Consider the following 17,126-nt stretch of genomic DNA (forward strand, 5'->3'; position numbering starts at 1 on the left):
GTGAGGTCTCACCTCTTGGCTTTGTGTGGGGATAATTGACTCACCTTTCTAATTAGGTGTTTGCTTGGTGCTGCTGCTTAAGTTCTGTGATTGATTTGGGTTTTTATTTATGTTTTTGTGGGGTTTTTTTTGGTTTGGGTTTTTTAAAAGTAATTTTAAATTTAAAAAAAAATTTAAAAATCACGTGGTTTTTTTTAAATTTAATTTTATCTATGTTGTGAGTGTACTTTTGATGATCCAGCTGTTAATTGTTTAATTAAAGCTGAGCTGTGATAATTTTCCCACGAGAGGGTGGTGATGAGCTGTGGAGGAGTTCTGTGTGTTCCCCACAGCCGAGCCAGGCAGAAAATGTGGATTATGGATCAGCTCAGCAGCTTTAGGCACTTGGAAATAGGTTTCTGTCACTCAATAGCTCTTCATTCTCAGTCTTTAGCTTGGTTTGGCACCCTCAGCTGTGGGCTCTGTGTCAGGAGGAGGCACATTCCTGTCGCCACTCAGTGTCTGATGCTCAGCTGTGAAGTTTCCACAGCTAAAATGAGCTTTTTATTTATGCACCTGTCCCTGCTTCCAGCTGAACTTGGTGCAACTGAGCTTCCAGTTTGCTTCAAGTGATTTGGTAGCTGGTGTCAGAGCAGGATTTATTCCCTTAGCACTGCCTGCCTGTAAATAAACTTCATACCAAATAAAATTTGCTATTTTTCAGAGGCCAAGCACTTAACTTATTATGTTTGTTATGTGAGCACAATCTCACCTGAATTCTAAACTCTGGGGGCCGATCTTGGCCATCAACTTTCCCTTGCAGCCCACCTGAGACATAGCTGGGTATATCCAGTAATAGGAAATGGAAATTCCTGCAAAATTCCTGGCAAAACTTCTCCCATCTGCCTGGTCATTGTTATGAGCTGCCTTTTATCAAAGCAGAGTGATGCTTTTGTCCTCCATGAGTGAATTGATGGATTTCTTTCCAGGAATTTTGTGTTCTGATGAATAAATAATCCTTGAAGTGACACTCAGTGCAGGAGCACTGGGAAACCACACTCAGCCCTTCTCTCCTGGGGCTTTACATCTCTAAATGGATCTTCCTCAGAAAAGTGCCAGATGTAACATCCCAAGGTCTCTGGTGGCTCAAAACTGGTTTTATTTCTTCTTCTTCTTGCCTGAAGATTGTTGTCAACCAGACTTATAAGAGCTTTCATACATTCTTCACCTGGAACTTCTGCTGCTGACTTGTTATTCCCGGAGCTTTTAAAATTTAATGTTAGATTTCTTAGCAGTGAATTTTGGGAGGCTTTTAAAATCTTATATATCCAAGCTGTGTGCTTCAAGAGTGACTTCAAGAGAGACTTTTGTGCAAAGTCTCATTTAAAAACCTGCCCTTCAGGTGGCTGAAGTGGCTTTACTGGGTTCTTTTCCTCCTCTTTGTGTTGCAGGTTGCACTCCTAGGAAGTGTGGAAGAGGTGTGACAGATGCTGTCATCACAAGGGAAGAAGCTGAAAGGATTCGTAGGTAATTCTTCTTTTAGCTCTAACTTTTAAAAGCACTGATTTTAATGGCATTGTGCCAATCTGAGGGGTAGGATGGGTGAGCAGGATGGGTTAGACTGATCAAAACATGAAATTTTTGTTACTAAAGCCATTTTTACTGTAGTGGGGGCAGTTCTTCCACACAGAATCTGCCTGGCTCTGAGGGGCATGAGCACTTCACAGAAAGAAAGGAAAATGAATTAAAGTTTTAAAGGATTTTCACTTGGCCTTTAAAAGCAGAACAAAACAATGTGTGCCTTATTGCAGCTGTGTGTCTGTCTGGGTAATCCCCAGCAGTCCTCTCTGAAGGGATTGGTTTTAGGGTATTTTTGGGATTTATGGAAGGGAGCTGCAAGCTCAGAAATGTTCTGCAACACAAATATTTCATTTTCATGACAGGCTGGAAAGTTCAGTTTCCAAAAAATTGGAGCTGCTGTTAACTCAGTTGGGTTCTACCTGATGCATCAAATCCCACTCTCTGGGGAGTTACATGTTGTAAATAAGGACATTAAAGGACAAATTAATCACACTCCAGTTCTCATCTGAGATTATTGTTTTGCCTGCAGAATAGCAGAGAGGGGACTGTCCTTGGGAGGATCTGATGGAGGGGTGAGCAGTGTCCTGTTATTTTCTACATTCTTTTATTGCCAAGGCAAGATTATAAATGCATTTTTTGGGGCTGAGGTGAGGAGATGGAGATTTTTTCCATCTGTTCAGACTTGGAAAATAATTGATTTGGAAAGTTATTTCTCATTAATACTTTTCCTAGCAGTTTAACTCCTGATTTCTGCAATACAGAATGCATTTCCTTGTTTTTAATTATTTCTAGTACCTCTCTTGAACTGATTTTGTCTTCATCTGGAAACAGTTGCTGTAGTAGAACTGTAAAAGTTTATCTTCTGAAAGTTGATGACAGTGGTTCACAGCAGCATGTAAAGATTGGTTTTATAGAGACAAAAAAAACATTTAATGTCTTAAGTAGCCCTTGGAATAATACTCTTTAAAAGAAAATATTTTGAAAGAATCCCACTTCTCTTTAATGAGCACATTAATTTTAATTTCTTTCCCCCATCTGTGTTCTCAGAATGTTTTTGTGTGTGAACAGGAACTCTTTCTTGAGTATTTGTAAACATAGGCCTCTGCTGAATTAGGGCATATATTAGCAAAAAAAGAAGGGTTTCAGTGGAAGAAAATAAGAATTTATTGTCCTTGTAATTGCTGAGAAAGATGTGTAAAAAATACAAACGAAGAAATATCTCTGTTACTTTGGAAGCTTCATTTTGCCTTTTTTTTTTAAGGGGAGATAAATGAGAGGAGGAGCAGCTGCTTCTCTCTCACTGCAGTAAAATAAATCTGTTAAAAATCTGATGTCTGTGGAGAGGTGTGGGCTCTGAGCCAAGCCTTCTCACATGGCTCATCATCTGTAGATGTGAGGAAGTTCTTAATCCTCAGGGAAAGGATCATGAAGAAAGTGTAATGTTGTACTGAGCACTTAACCAAAAGAATGGATAAAAACTGGAAGAAGTTAGAAACAAGAGCTGAGCTTCTGGGAAATTGTGAGAGTCGTGGAGTGGTTTGGGTTGGGAGGGACCTTAAATCCCATCCAGTGCCACCCCTGCCATGGCAGGGACACCTCCACTGTCCCAGGCTGGCCTCGGGCACTGCCAGGGATCCAGGGGCAGCCACAGCTGCTCTGGGCACCCCAGGGCCTCAGTGCTCTCACAGGGAAAAATCATATCCAGGAGAATAGGATTTTAGTAGGATTTTAAATACATTCTCCTTACCCAGTTTCTAATATTTGAATATATTTAAAATCATATTTTTTAATATTTTAAATTCATTCTCCTTACCCAGTTTCTAATCTTTTAATATATTTTAAATCACATTTTTAATATTATTTTAAATACACTCTCCTTACCCAGTTTCTAATATTTTAATATATTTTAAATCACATTTTTAATATTATTTTAAATACACTCTCCTTACCCAGTTTCTAATATTTTGAATATATTTTAAATCACATTTTAATATGATTTTAAATGCGCTCTCCTTACCCCGTTTCTAATATTTTTACTACATTTAAAATCATATTTTAATATGATTTTAAATTCACTCTCCTTACCCAGTTTCTAATATTTTTGAATATATTTTAAATCACATTTTAAATTTTAATTATTTCCTAATATTTTTATATTAAATCATATTTTAATATGATTTTAAATACACTCTCCTTACCCAGTTTCTAATATTTTGAATATATTTTAAATCACATTTTAATATGATTTTAAATACACCCCCCTTACGCAGTTTCTAATATTCTGAATATATTTAAAATCATATTTTTAATATGATTTTAAATACATTCTCCTTACCCAGCTTCTAATATTTTAAAATAATATTTTTAATATGATTTTAAATACATGCTCCTTACCCAATTTCTAATATTTTTAATATATTTTAAATAATATTTAAATATTATTTTAAATATACTCTCCTTACCCAGATTCTTTTATTCCTGTCCTGCCTTTTTCCTCTTCCTTTCCCCATGTGCCAGCCCATATTCCTGATGTCGTGGTGCAGATCTTTTCCTGGCAGTGCTCTCCTGGCTCTCTCAGATCCCATTGGATCCTGCTGGATGTTTGCTGATGGGCTTTAGATGGAAGTGTCTGTCTTTGTTTGAGCCTTTCCTCTTTTCCAGTCTCTTACCCCCAGAGCATAAAGAACATTTCAGTCCTTACTTTCAATCCATCCATATCTCTGTGCTCCCAAGCTTCCAGCCACCTGGAGTAGATCTGGCTTGTTGCTTTAAATTTCTTTGGCTTTAAAGTGTTTGGATGATTCTGTCCAATTATGTCTCCTGTAAGACTAATTCTACCTTTAAAATATCTCAAAATTACTGTTGCTGTTTAATGATTTTGAATTCTTACTTTAGCCACTTTGTTTTCTTTGCTAGTCAAAATAAAACTTGTACAGGTTTCTGTTGGGATTCAGGCTGCATTTTCATTGCCTGGGGTTTACTCTTAACCCCTTTGTAAGCAGCAAGTCTGGGGTTTTTTTTTTTTGTTTGTTTTTTGGGGTTTTTTTTGCCTATCATAGTTGTTATATTTTGAATTCTCAGAAGTGGATTTGTGTCTGTGTGTTTAGATATAATTTATTCATTTTAAGGTGTAAACTTGCAGTTTGTGACTTTGTTTATTCTCTCCTCCCTTTGTTTGCTGCCCTTCCCTGGAGTACTGGAGCACAGCACCAAAACTTGCTTCCAATTCCATCTTTTTATGTTGATATAGTCTTGACAAACATCTGAATTATTGAAGCCTCCCTGGGGTCACGCCCCAGTTGTCATGCTGAGCTTTATCTTCCTTTGTAACTTTTCCTGGGTTTGTATTTATTTATGCAGAGGCACACAGAGTGAAGCTAGAGGGGCCTTGGTAATCTGGTCTGACTTCCTGCAGAATCCAAACAGGAACATTTTCTCCACCAGCTTCTACATCTGTCTCTGTAAAGAAGTTTTATACTAAAGAAGTTTTATACTTTGTTCCTTATTCACAGAATGGGAATTGAATTCGTTTTCTTGATGTTTACCTCAGCTTTTTTCTTCTTTGTATAGATAATGATATTAACCTTCTCAACCTTCTATGATTTTGTAATTCTTCCCTCCCTGATATTTTTTCTTCACATCATCCCTTCTGGTGTGAACACTTCAGTCCAGTCCACTTCTTCCAAACTGTAACCAACTGGAGCTTGGGGAGTGAGAAGAAATGTGTAAGAGAAGCATCTGGAAAGAGTTAGAAAGGCAATTTGTTTTTAAATTAAATTAATCTTCTCAGCGGTGTTGTGCTATTTCTTATAATCTACTTTAATATGGTCACAAACATCTTTGAAGCTACATAGGAGCAGTTTTACTTCTTTTAGCTGTGGCTTGGATTTTTGTACAGAACCAGAAACAAACAGATGAAAGTATTTTGCGTCTGAAGCTTGAGTAAAGCTTGATACAAGAGCTGCTCTTGCCCGAGAGTGAGATTGTTTCCTTCACAGTCCTCTGAAGCTTTTGGAGAGCAGTGGGAAGGGCAGATCTGAAAAGCTCTTGCTGTGTCCACTCCAGTAACTTCTTACTTTATGTATTTTTCAAGGGCTAAATAAGGTTATTTGTGTAGGTTTGTTTAAAAAAGTTACTATCTCTGCTAATAAGAGTTAATAGGGTTCCCCTGCAGAGAGCAATTGAGGCTGCAGAGATTTTCTTAGGGACTGTGATGAGTGTGTTCCCCTGTCACTGTTATTACTGCTGGGATTTTGTCAGAATGATGTGAATGGTCTGTGGTGCACCCAAACAATGGGAAATTCCAAGAGGAGTGCCCAGATATTGACACCAGAGCTGTCATTACTTCACTGCCAGTCAGGTTAATGAACTGGTGCTCTTTGATATTTCCAGTATAAATAACAAAAAGTCTTCTATTAGTTCTATTTTTAAATATTTTAGAACTGATGCAGAACAATCGTGTTTTGTGGACAGCAAGGGACACACAAAAGTGTACTTTATTCAGTTTAGAGAAACATTTTAGAATCCTTTCTTCTGGTAAATCTGAATATTAATCTGTGGTGCTTTTCACAGGGGTCCTAGGAAGAGGGAAGAGATGAGAATCTGACTCCATGTTTCAGAAGGCTGATTTATTATTTTATGATATATATTATATTAAAACTATACTAAAAGAATAGAAGAAAGGGTTTCATCAGAAGGCTAGCAAGCCTTGGAATTCTAATTGTACTTTTAAACAGACTTTTTAATGTCTGTATTAAATATGAGAAGTATACAGGATCTCGTGGTGCAGGAAAAGTTTTAATAACCAATGCAGGGCAAGATAAATATTAGTGCTGCTACTTGAGCACACAAATACTGGAAAATGTGTGTGGAAATGTCTTCAAGAAGGGATCCTGGAGCAGAGTGGTTTACCCTGAGCCCGTGGGGGGAGGCTGGCAATTCCCTGTCAGATCTGAATTCAGAAGTAGCAGTCCTGTGCTTTTTTTTTCCTAATACCTTAATAATCTCTGCAGGGATCTGAGGGAGGTTTCTAGTTGTAAAATAAATGTTGTATTGTGAACCCAAAGATGGAAGCTGCTTTTACTTGGGAGGCTGTGGAAAAGGAGAGGCAACTTGAGACAGTTATTAAAGGTCAGAGTTAAATAATGCTAAAACCTTTTCATGCTCATTTTTTTTTCTTTGTTTCCTTTTCCAGGCATCAATTTTGGACTTGCACTCTGGAGCTCTTTCCCTGGGGAAGCATTTTGTTAATCTGTACAGGTAAAAATGAGGCTGTGGCTTCCTGCCTGCTGTCATCCCATCCCTTCCATGCCCACTGCCACTTCCCTGGGCTGGGATTAATGAGGAGAAATTATGGAACTTGGCTGCATCCTCCACAGTTTCCATGACCAGTTAAAGAGCTTTCCTGGCATGAAAAAGGGTCTTTTATTGAACTGGGCACTTAGAAAGCTGCCATTATCTTTATTTTTATGTTCTTGTACTGGTTAATTATAGTATTTTTTCACAGTTATAGTTTAGTTTATTCAGCAGTGGAAGGAATCAAATAGCCTGAACCATTAAAAACTTGAATGCATGTGCTTATTTCATGATGTGGGAGGGGATTTTTTTAATGCCTGAGGAATGCCATTACCAGTTGCAGCATTTCAATCCTTTAATCTTTTAACATTTGATCTTTTTTGGACATCATGCTCAAAAGCATTTGTAAGATTTTTTTTTTTGTTGTGTCCTCACTTTTTGATTGGGGATAAGGAGTTTTATTGTTATTGCTCAGTGTGATTCAGCAACTCCTCTTTTAGACTGTTGTTTAATTTTTCAGGTACTTTGGGGACAAAATTCAAGACATCTTCACAGAAGAGGATTTTGCCTTATACAGGTAAAGATTTTCAATAACTGCTGAATGAGCCACAAACCAGAACTTTCTATGGTTTTGAGTTTTTTATGGAGTGCAGGCTGGGAGGGGATTGCCCTTTGCATTCCTACACTGCATTTTGCAGCTCAAAATAGTAATATCTTGGTAATTTAGAGAACTAAATGACTCAAGGAAGAGAAGTAAAAGGATTTTTTGGTGACTGATAAACAACATCAGCCACATCAGGGCAGTTTTATGATGTGAATGTATTTAGGGTGATTGCAGCACCACACATTTCCCTCCCTCCCAGCAAGAAGAACTGCTCCTCTGAGCTCTGTGGGAATTTGGGATGGAAAATCCTCATCACCTCCTCTTTCACATGTTATCCAAGGGGTTCTGTGAGATGACAGACACAATTCTGGGCTAGTATTACATCAGGAACTTGGGGTTTTTTTGAGGCAGAGTGTAGCAAAACATTAAAAATGGTAAAGCAGGAAGTGGAAGGACTTGAGATGATTCATGTTCTGGCTGGAGAAGCAGCCAGAGGATGAAATAACTCTAAAATGGAGCAGCTCTGGCATCTGATGCTCCCAGCTTTCCTGCAGCCCTGCTCATGCACTTAACAAACACAATAAAGCTAACGAGTTCCATGTGGCTGGGAAGGTGTGTGGCCAGAGTTTAGGAACAAGACTAGACACAATAATTCCTTGGTTATGCATTTCAGTTGGTTTCTCATAATTTAAAATGTCCCTGATTTGAATATTTGAATTTTTTTTGGTCTTTTTTTTTGCCTGTGTGAAGGAATCTGATCTCCCTCTAGTGGTGGAAGGAATGTTAAGTAGCCAAATGAGTTTATTAGTTTTATTAAAATGGTAATTAATTAATGTAATATTAAATTACTAATCACTGTAAGCTTATTTTTATTTAACAGCTGTTTTTGGATATCATTGTCTTTACAGATGAATTTCTTTAAAATCTTTTCACTTCTGATCCCAATATTGGAAAAAATTAGATGATTCCTTGATTATTATTGAACTTGAGATAATTTCTGTTTCACATGAAGAGAAGCATTCAATTTTTCAATAATTTTATAACTTTATGCTGTGAGATGAGACAGCTGCTAGGGAATGTCAATATTCCATTGGGATTTCATGCCAGTATAGGGGATGTTTCAGTCTACTGGATGTGAAGCTAATACAAAATACATTATTAAATGCTTCTGTTCCTATTAATGGCAGTGCTTTAGCATGACTGTAGTATTTTATAGCCTTAATGAATGATTTTATGCTATTTTTGGGAGCATTTGTCTTCATTACTTCCCCTTCCCTACCAAGGTCACTTTAAAAATACACTCTTGGGACAAATAACTGAATGTAATTCATGTCTAAGTATTGCTGATTGCAACAATAATGAAACTGAGAAGGCATCCTGAGCCAGGGGCCTGATTTCTGAGCTGTCTCTGTCAAAATTACATTGCTTCAAACTCAATTATGGTTTCTAGGCTGATGCTTTAACCACCACCTGCCAAGCACATCACAGCAATCCCTCTTGTTGCACATAATAAATGAAATGTTTATTCAGAAGGGAGACCTTTAATCAGGGTGTTTGCTGGAAGGGGCGAGTTGAGCAGAAAACAGCACAATCAAAAGATTTATTTCCAAAACCTGACAGCTTATGAAGGCAGAGACAGGAGGAGCAGGGGAGGAGCTGTGGCTTTGCTTTCTGTGTCTGTTGTGTGTGTGGTTGCTGTTAAAGGAGCCCTTTGCTTTGTCAGCTCCCTGGGCAGTGCTGACAATTGGGATCATCAGGAGTTGTGTGGATTGAGCTCTGAGTGTTCCTGTCACCATGGCTGAGTCACACTTTGCAGTGGCTCCTGACTGCATTTTTTGTGTAGGTCTGTGTCTTGGTTTGGAAAGACAGGTGTCTGCTGAGGAAGGCAGGAGCCTCCCCTGAAATGGAGAATGTAAACCCTCCCCACCCCTCTGAATTGCTATAATTTTAAATTAAGGGGCTCTCAGGCAAAAATATGGGAGCAGGAAATAACAGTTCTTTATTAGGGAAGAAAAAAAAGAATAAAATAAACAATGCAGTCCACTGGAATAACACTGACAGAGTCAGAACGCGACCTGACACCCTGTGGGTCAGGGTGTTGGTGGTAGTCCGATTGAAAATGTGGCTGCAGTCCTCTGAAGTATCAGGTGTGGTTCTGTTGGAGCAAGGAGGATGTGTAAAGAAGGATGTATCCTTTCCTCTGGAGATCCAGTGGAGGAAGAGGCAGCTGCTGTTCCTCTGGGAAATCCAGTGCAGAAGCCGTGCTGGTGTTCCAGAATCTCAGATTATATCTGGGTAGCAATGCTTGGCTCCTCCCTCTGGCTCACATCTCACAATGGGATGTTATAGTTCTTATCAGCCATGCAGGGACATTCAATAGCTGTTATCAGCAGATGTCCCCTCCTGAGCGGAGGTGTGAATGTGGTCACTCAAAGAGAGAGATAAGGCAAACTGCTCACTTGACAAGGTAATCTGCCATGCAGATGGTTAATGGAAAACATCTTGCATGCAATCTTCGACAGTCTGGCAGAGCCTGTGTCGCACAGAAACTTTTCAGTGGCACTTTCATCTCTTTGTGCTGCTGCTACATTAAACTGGCAGCTTTGCAAGCTGCAAACTTCCTTTCTTTCAAATTGCGTGTTCCTTGAGCTTCCAGCTCCTTCGCTGGCTTTTTAAAAATTTTCTTCTTCATCAAAAATTTTAAATTTTCTTCCTCATCAAAAATGTCTTCCGCCCCTAACTCAAAACAGTGACTGTGGTGGTGTTCGCAAGGGTCCGAGGATGAGGGAAGATATGAGGATCTGACTCCATGTTTCAGAAGTCTTAATTTAATTTATTATTTTATGATATATATTACATTAAAACTATACTAAAAGAATAGAAGAAAGGATTTCATCAGAAGGCTAGCTAGGAATAGAAAAAGAAGGAATGATAACAAAGGCATGTGTCTGACCGAGACAGTCTGGACAGCCAGACTGTGATTGGCCATTAATTAGAAACAACCACATGAGACCAATCCCAGATCCACCTGTTGCATTCCACAGCAGCAGATAACCATTGTTTACATTTTGTTCCTGAGGCCTCTCAGCTTCTCAGGAGAAAAATTCCTAAGGAAAGGATTTTTCATAAGAGATGTCTGTGACAACTGTTTTTACAGAATCTGGTGCTCATGTGCTCCTCTCAGGGAGTTCTGCTCTGCCTGTTGGTGTTTCCCAGTGACTCAGTGCAAATGGACAAGGGCTGCTGCTGACACATGTGGGGGAGAATTAATTTGGTGCTGATGCTCTTGGCTGGATGCTGTTCCTGGGCATTTCTTGCCCCTGCAGAGCTCTGTTATTGCATCTGCTCAGAGCCAGGGTACACCTCAGCAGCCTGAATGAGACAAAAGTTGCTGTGATTATGAAAATAAATTATTATATTCTCCAGCATGAAGAAATATTTTCTTTGTAGCCATAATCCACCAGAACTGTCCCAAGAGTTGTGAAGAGCCGGGAGCAGTGAGGGAAGGGAGGCTCCTGCTGCTCCTGGGTCACAGAGGCTGAGGGATCAGTGTGGCTCTCCCAGCTTTGGGCTCACTCATTCCTTTCTTCTGAGCTGAAATTTGGCTTCCCTTGTCACTTGGTTTACACATGAAGGACAGTGCTTTTGGCCTTGAAGTATTTTGCCAGTAGTTTGTGTTTGGAGCAGCAGGGCAGGGAATGGAATGAAAACCTGCAGTCATGATATTGATAAATGTTGAAATGGCCTGGCCAGCAGAAAACACACTGTACAGAAGAGTTTTTCTAGGCTAAAAAGTGACCTTATTGTACTTTTCAAAGCTGTATTTGGCATATTGAGTAGGGCTTTGCATCCTCTTTGGTTTGTAAAACACACATTGTGCCCAAAGCCATTGCACATCAGTCTCCAAGAGGAGTGAAGCTTTAACAGAGCCTTATAAACACCAGACAGCAAACCTTAATGGAAAGCTTTTAAAAGTGAAAAATGAATCATGCTGAAAGAAGAGGGAGGACTCTTTGCAGAGCAGGACAACTGGAGGAATTTAGTTATGTCAGGACTGTGACTGCTTGGGAGGGGATTTATTCCTGGCTGCTGCAGGGGCCAGGGAATCAGCTGCTCTGCTGTTTGTGGCTGTGAATTCTTCAGCTGCCTTGTTCAAAGCTCTCCATTCACAAAATGAATAATTGCATTTAATGCTTTCTGGGAGCCTTTCCTGCATCCTTCTCCTTGGAAAAGGCAGACAGCAAGATCAGCCTCCCACAGCATGAGAGGAAGGAGCTGTGGGTTCTTTCCTTTTGGAAACTCCACCACTATGTAGCTCTTGAAACCTCAGTTCTTGCATCCATATATATCCCTGAAAATCCCTCTGACTTCATTTGATACTTTTTATATTTCACATGTAAAATAGCTTGAATTGACCCCTAAAAATGTAAAGTGAGACAGGTTAAAAAATCAAATCTGTGTGTGTTTTTCCTATTTCTTGTGAGGGACTAGGTGTGAACAGAATGAATATTTAGCATTTTTTAGTACTTGTGGATTGTAAGAGATGACTTTCACAGCCTGCAGACACACACCACAGGTCTTGTTTTAATTCTGCCACTTCTTTTTAGTCACCATTTTAGTTCCCTAGAGAAATACCTGGGAAAAACTTCCTTGAAAATTATGCTGAGTGGAGAAATGCACTGCAAGATACAAACCTACTAAAATAATTCCATGCACAACTTCAGAAATGTGTTTTCTCACTTCTTCTTGTTTGTACACTGTAATTGTGTAATTTTGAAAGACATCTTGCATTCATTAAAAAAAATCTGGTAATAATACCAATACAGATGTGGACCAAGAACCCTGAATTTCATGGTTCCAGGGACTTCACCAGTTGGTTTAAAAGTTATTAAAGGTTCTTCAGAGGCAACCCTTTTATGAAGGTACAACTTTATTTTTACTTGCTTTGGGTTAAGAATATGTGAAAGCCTTTAATGTTTTCAGTAGTTAACAAACACTGGGGTAGGTGTAGAATTACTCAGGAAAACAGACAGAAATTTTCAAACCTCGGCCAAAGGAAACAAAGTTTGGATTCCTTGATACTCTGACAGTTAAAAAAAAACCCAAAGAAACAAACCTCAACCAAAATCCCTGGGGTAGGTCCCTTTTCTCTTCTCTTTCTCTCTCTTTTCTTTCTCTTTCCTCCTTCTCTTTCCTCCTTCTCTTTCCTCCTTCTCTTCTCTTTCTCTTCTCTTTCTCTTCTCTTTCTCTTCTCTTTCTCTTCTCTTTCTCTTCTCTTTCTCTTCTCTTTCTCTTCTCTTTCTCTTCTCTTTCTCTTCTCTTTCTCTTCTCTTTCTCTTCTCTTTCTCTTCTCTTTCTCTTCTCTTTCTCTTCTCTTTCTCTTCTCTTTCTCTTCTCTTTCTCTTCTCTTTCTCTTCTCTTTCTCTTCTCTTCTCTTTCTCTTCTCTTTCTCTTCTCTTTCTCTTCTCTTTCTCTTCTCTTCTCTTCTCTTCTCTTTCTCTTCTCTTTCTCTTCTCTTTCTCTTCTCTTCTCTTCTCTTTTCTTCTCTTTCTCTTCTCTTTCTCTTCTCTTCTCTTTCTCTTCTCTTTCTCTTCTCTTTCTCTTCTCTTTCTCTTCTCTTTCTCTTCTCTTTCTCTTCTCTTTCTCTTCTCTTTCTCTTCTCTTTCTCTTCTCTTCTCTTTCTCTTCTCTTTCTCTTCTCTTCTCTTTCTCTTCTCTTTCTCTTCTCTTCTCTTTCTCTTCTCTTTCTCTTCTCTTCTCTTTCTCTTCTCTTTCTCTTCTCTTTCTCTTCTCTTCTCTTTCTCTTCTCTTTCTCTTCTCTTTCTCTTCTCTTTCTCTTCTCTTTCTCTTCTCTTTCTCTTCTCTTTCTCTTCACTTTCTCTTCTCTTCTCTTTCTCTTCTCTTTCTCTTCTCTTCTCTTTTCTTCTCTTTCTCTTCTCTTTCTCTTCTCTTTCTCTTCTCTTTCTCTTCTCTTCTCTTCTCTTTCTCTTCTCTTTCTCTTCTCTTTCTCTTCTCTTTCTCTTCTCTTCTCTTTCTCTTCTCTTCTCTTCTCTTCTCTTCTCTTCTCTTCTCTTCTCTTCTCTTCTCTTCTCTTCTCTTCTCTTCCTTCTCTTCTCTTCTCTTCTCTTCTCTTCTCTTCTCTTCTCTTCTCTTCTCTTCTCTTCTCTTCTCTTCTCTTCTCTTCTCTTCTCTTCTCTTCTCTTTTCTTCTCTTTCTCTTCTCTTTCTCTTCTCTTTCTCTTCTCTTCTCTTTCTCTTCTCTTTCTCTTCTCTTTCTCTTCTCTTCTCTTTTCTTCTCTTTCTCTTCTCTTTCTCTTCTCTTCTCTTTCTCTTCTCTTTCTCTTCTCTTCTCTTTCTCTTCTCTTTCTCTTCTCTTCTCTTTCTCTTCTCTTTCTCTTCTCTTTCTCTTCTCTTCTCTTTCTCTTCTCTTTCTCTTCTCTTTCTCTTCTCTTTCTCTTCTCTTTCTCTTCTCTTTCTCTTCTCTTTCTCTTCTCTTTCTCTTCTCTTTCTCTTCTCTTTCTCTTCTCTTCTCTTTCTCTTCTCTTTCTCTTCTCTTTCTCTTCTCTTTCTCTTCTCTTTCTCTTCTCTTTCTCTTCTCTTCTCTTTCTCTTCTCTTTCTCTTCTCTTTCTCTTCTCTTTCTCTTCTCTTCTCTTCTCTTTTCTTCTCTTTCTCTTCTCTTTCTCTTCTCTTCTCTTTCTCTTCTCTTTCTCTTCTCTTTCTCTTCTCTTTCTCTTCTCTTCTCTTTCTCTTCTCTTTCTCTTCTCTTCTCTTTCTCTTCTCTTTCTCTTCTCTTCTCTTTCTCTTCTCTTTCTCTTCTCTTCTCTTTCTCTTCTCTTTCTCTTCTCTTCTCTTTCTCTTCTCTTTCTCTTCTCTTTCTCTTCTCTTTCTCTTCTCTTTCTCTTCTCTTTCTCTTCTCTTTCTCTTCTCTTTCTCTTCTCTTCTCTTTCTCTTCTCTTTCTCTTCTCTTCTCTTTTCTTCTCTTTCTCTTCTCTTTCTCTTCTCTTTCTCTTCTCTTTCTCTTCTCTTTCTCTTCTCTTTCTCTTCTCTTCTCTTCTCTTTCTCTTCTCTTTCTCTTCTCTTTCTCTTCTCTTTCTCTTCTCTTCTCTTTCTCTTCTCTTCTCTTCTCTTCTCTTCTCTTCTCTTCTCTTCTCTTCTCTTCTCTTCTCTTCTCTTCTCTTCTCTTCTCTTCTCTTCTCTTCTCTTCTCTTCTCTTCTCTTCTCTTCTCTTCTCTTCTCTTCTCTTTTCTTCTCTTTCTCTTCTCTTTCTCTTCTCTTCTCTTCTCTTTCTCTTCTCTTTCTCTTCTCTTTCTCTTCTCTTCTCTTTTCTTCTCTTTCTCTTCTCTTTCTCTTCTCTTCTCTTTCTCTTCTCTTTCTCTTCTCTTCTCTTTCTCTTCTCTTTCTCTTCTCTTCTCTTTCTCTTCTCTTTCTCTTCTCTTTCTCTTCTCTTTCTCTTCTCTTTCTCTTCTCTTTCTCTTCTCTTTCTCTTCTCTTCTCTTTCTCTTCTCTTCTCTTTTCTTCTCTTTCTCTTCTCTTTCTCTTCTCTTTCTCTTCTCTTCTCTTCTCTTTCTCTTCTCTTTCTCTTCTCTTCTCTTTTCTTCTCTTTCTCTTCTCTTTCTCTTCTCTTCTCTTTCTCTTCTCTTTCTCTTCTCTTCTCTTTCTCTTCTCTTCTCTTTCTCTTCTCTTTCTCTTCTCTTTCTCTTCTCTTTCTCTTCTCTTCTTTCTCTTCTCTTTCTCTTCTCTTTCTCTTCTCTTTCTCTTCTCTTTCTCTTCTCTTTCTCTTCTCTTCTCTTTCTCTTCTCTTTCTCTTCTCTTTCTCTTCTCTTTCTCTTCTCTTTCTCTTCTCTTTCTCTTCTCTTTCTCTTCTCTTTTCTTTTCTCTCTCTCTCTTTTCTGTCTTCTCTCCTCTCTCTCCTCTCTTCCCTTCTCAAGACTGTGTGTTCCCATGTTTCTCAGCTGAGGAAGAAGCAGTGAGTGATGAAGAGCACAGGAGCAGCAGGAGGGAGGTGTCACTGACAGCCTGTGTGTTCTTTGCAGGGATGTGAGGCAGAGGATTCAGCAGAGGATTGCTCAGGTGTTTGGGATCAGCTCTTCTGCCATGTACCTGACCAAGCCAACATTCTTCTCCAGGATGAACAGCACAGGAGCCAAGACAACACATGATGAGTACTGGCACCCACACGTGGACAAGGTGAGGAGGGGGCTGAGATGGGATGCAAACATCTGTTATTATTAAATCACCTTGAAATCATTTTGCATTTAAACAATCCATCAAACAGGTTTGAAAACTGGTGCTTCAGGGGATGAATCTAATGGGAGATAAGTGAGTTTAAGAAACACAGGCTATTACATCCCCTTCATTTTTATTTTCTCTAATTTAGTTTTGTTAGAATTAGTAAACTGTGAGAATGACTAGTCAGGAATCTCTTTTGTCAGAAACATTGATTAAAATGACCTGAATTGCTTTTTCAGCCAGATTTGGAGGGAGCTGTTTCACAGTGATCAGTTGATCACTGTTGTTTTTGATCTAAGGCTCTTCAAAAAAGCTTAATATTTGTATTTCTGCTAGATGTGAATTGAAGCTTTTTGAGCTTTTTGTGTTTCAATGGGGATGTGGGACCTGGTACCCTCTTTCAATAACTTGGTGTTTTGGTCCTTTTAACTGCACAGTCTTATTTCTAGGCTTATAGCTTAATACTGGGCATTTCTCAATGGACTTAAATGATTTGGTATTGAGTTTATTTCTGAGTTTCACTGAGTTTAAGCATTCTGTGCAGAACAGCAGAATACCATCAATGGAAGAATCAAAGAAAAACACCAAAAAAAACTCCCCCAAACAAGCAAAAACCACCTCCACAATACCCACATTTCATGCCTTCAGGATAAATGAGTCACTCTGGAGTCAGGGATTACCCAAAATGGAACCAAATACAATAATCCCACCAAAATCCAAGTTATTCCTTAGGGCTCAAGTCTGTAAGTGGGCAGTGTACCTTGAAGTCTATGACCTGAGGCATGAAAAAATCAAACAGAAATATTCCTTGCCTGAAAGTATTTCCTGGGAGAAGTCAGTCTGAGGGAAGTGTCTTCTGTTGGTCACAGCATTGGTGTGAGTTCCTGTGTCCTTGTTCATGTGAGCAGAAGCAGCTTAAATTTAAATGTGGTAGTGATGACACAGGTTATGTTTGGAAGCAGAAAGTCCTGTAGGGTGGAATGTGCCAGGTTTTGGGTGCCTCTGGTTTGAAAAGCTGTGATGTAACCAGTGAAGAGGAGTGGCTCTGGACCAGAGGTGTAGGGATGGTTTTGAAGTCCAGATTGTTTTGATTTCTGTTGGTAGGAAATGGCTGCAGGGAGCAAATTGTGCTGGTGGAGCTCACAGGAATTCCATCATGTTATGGTCAATTCCTGTGGGTTCTCTGCTTCCTTTTTTTACCTCTCTTGGGGTTGGGATTGAAGGCACTTGAGATGACAGTTCACATTCAGACTCAGGTGTTGATTATTTCTTATTAATATTACAGTCTCACAGCAGTCAGTTCTGCAGTCCTTCATTAACAAGGCACAAAATGGCCAAGTATCTCTTGGTACAAGGTCTTTTCAAGCTAAACTATCCAATTAAGAAATGGCATCTAAATTATTTTCACTTTTAGCCCAATAACTGATCACTCAAAGCCC

At 39.0% G+C, this 17,126-nt stretch overlaps 1 protein-coding gene across 2 annotated transcripts in view; it reads left to right on the forward strand.

Moving 5' to 3' along the window:
- The window catches only part of OGFOD3 (2-oxoglutarate and iron dependent oxygenase domain containing 3), a 44,038-nt gene that overhangs the window by 3,151 nt on the left and 23,761 nt on the right, over window positions 1-17,126 (forward strand). For both annotated transcript variants that reach the window (XM_030962071.1, XM_030962070.1), the window contains exons 3-7: window positions 1,431-1,506; window positions 2,090-2,132; window positions 6,755-6,819; window positions 7,376-7,432; window positions 15,492-15,645. In XM_030962071.1, the coding sequence (XP_030817931.1) occupies window positions 1,431-1,506; window positions 2,090-2,132; window positions 6,755-6,819; window positions 7,376-7,432; window positions 15,492-15,645 (395 nt within the window). The remainder of the gene's footprint in view (window positions 1-1,430; window positions 1,507-2,089; window positions 2,133-6,754; window positions 6,820-7,375; window positions 7,433-15,491; window positions 15,646-17,126) is intronic.

The sequence above is a fragment of the Camarhynchus parvulus genome, chromosome 18, assembly GCF_901933205.1.
Source record: "Camarhynchus parvulus chromosome 18, STF_HiC, whole genome shotgun sequence".
Lineage (NCBI taxonomy): Eukaryota > Metazoa > Chordata > Aves > Passeriformes > Thraupidae > Camarhynchus > Camarhynchus parvulus.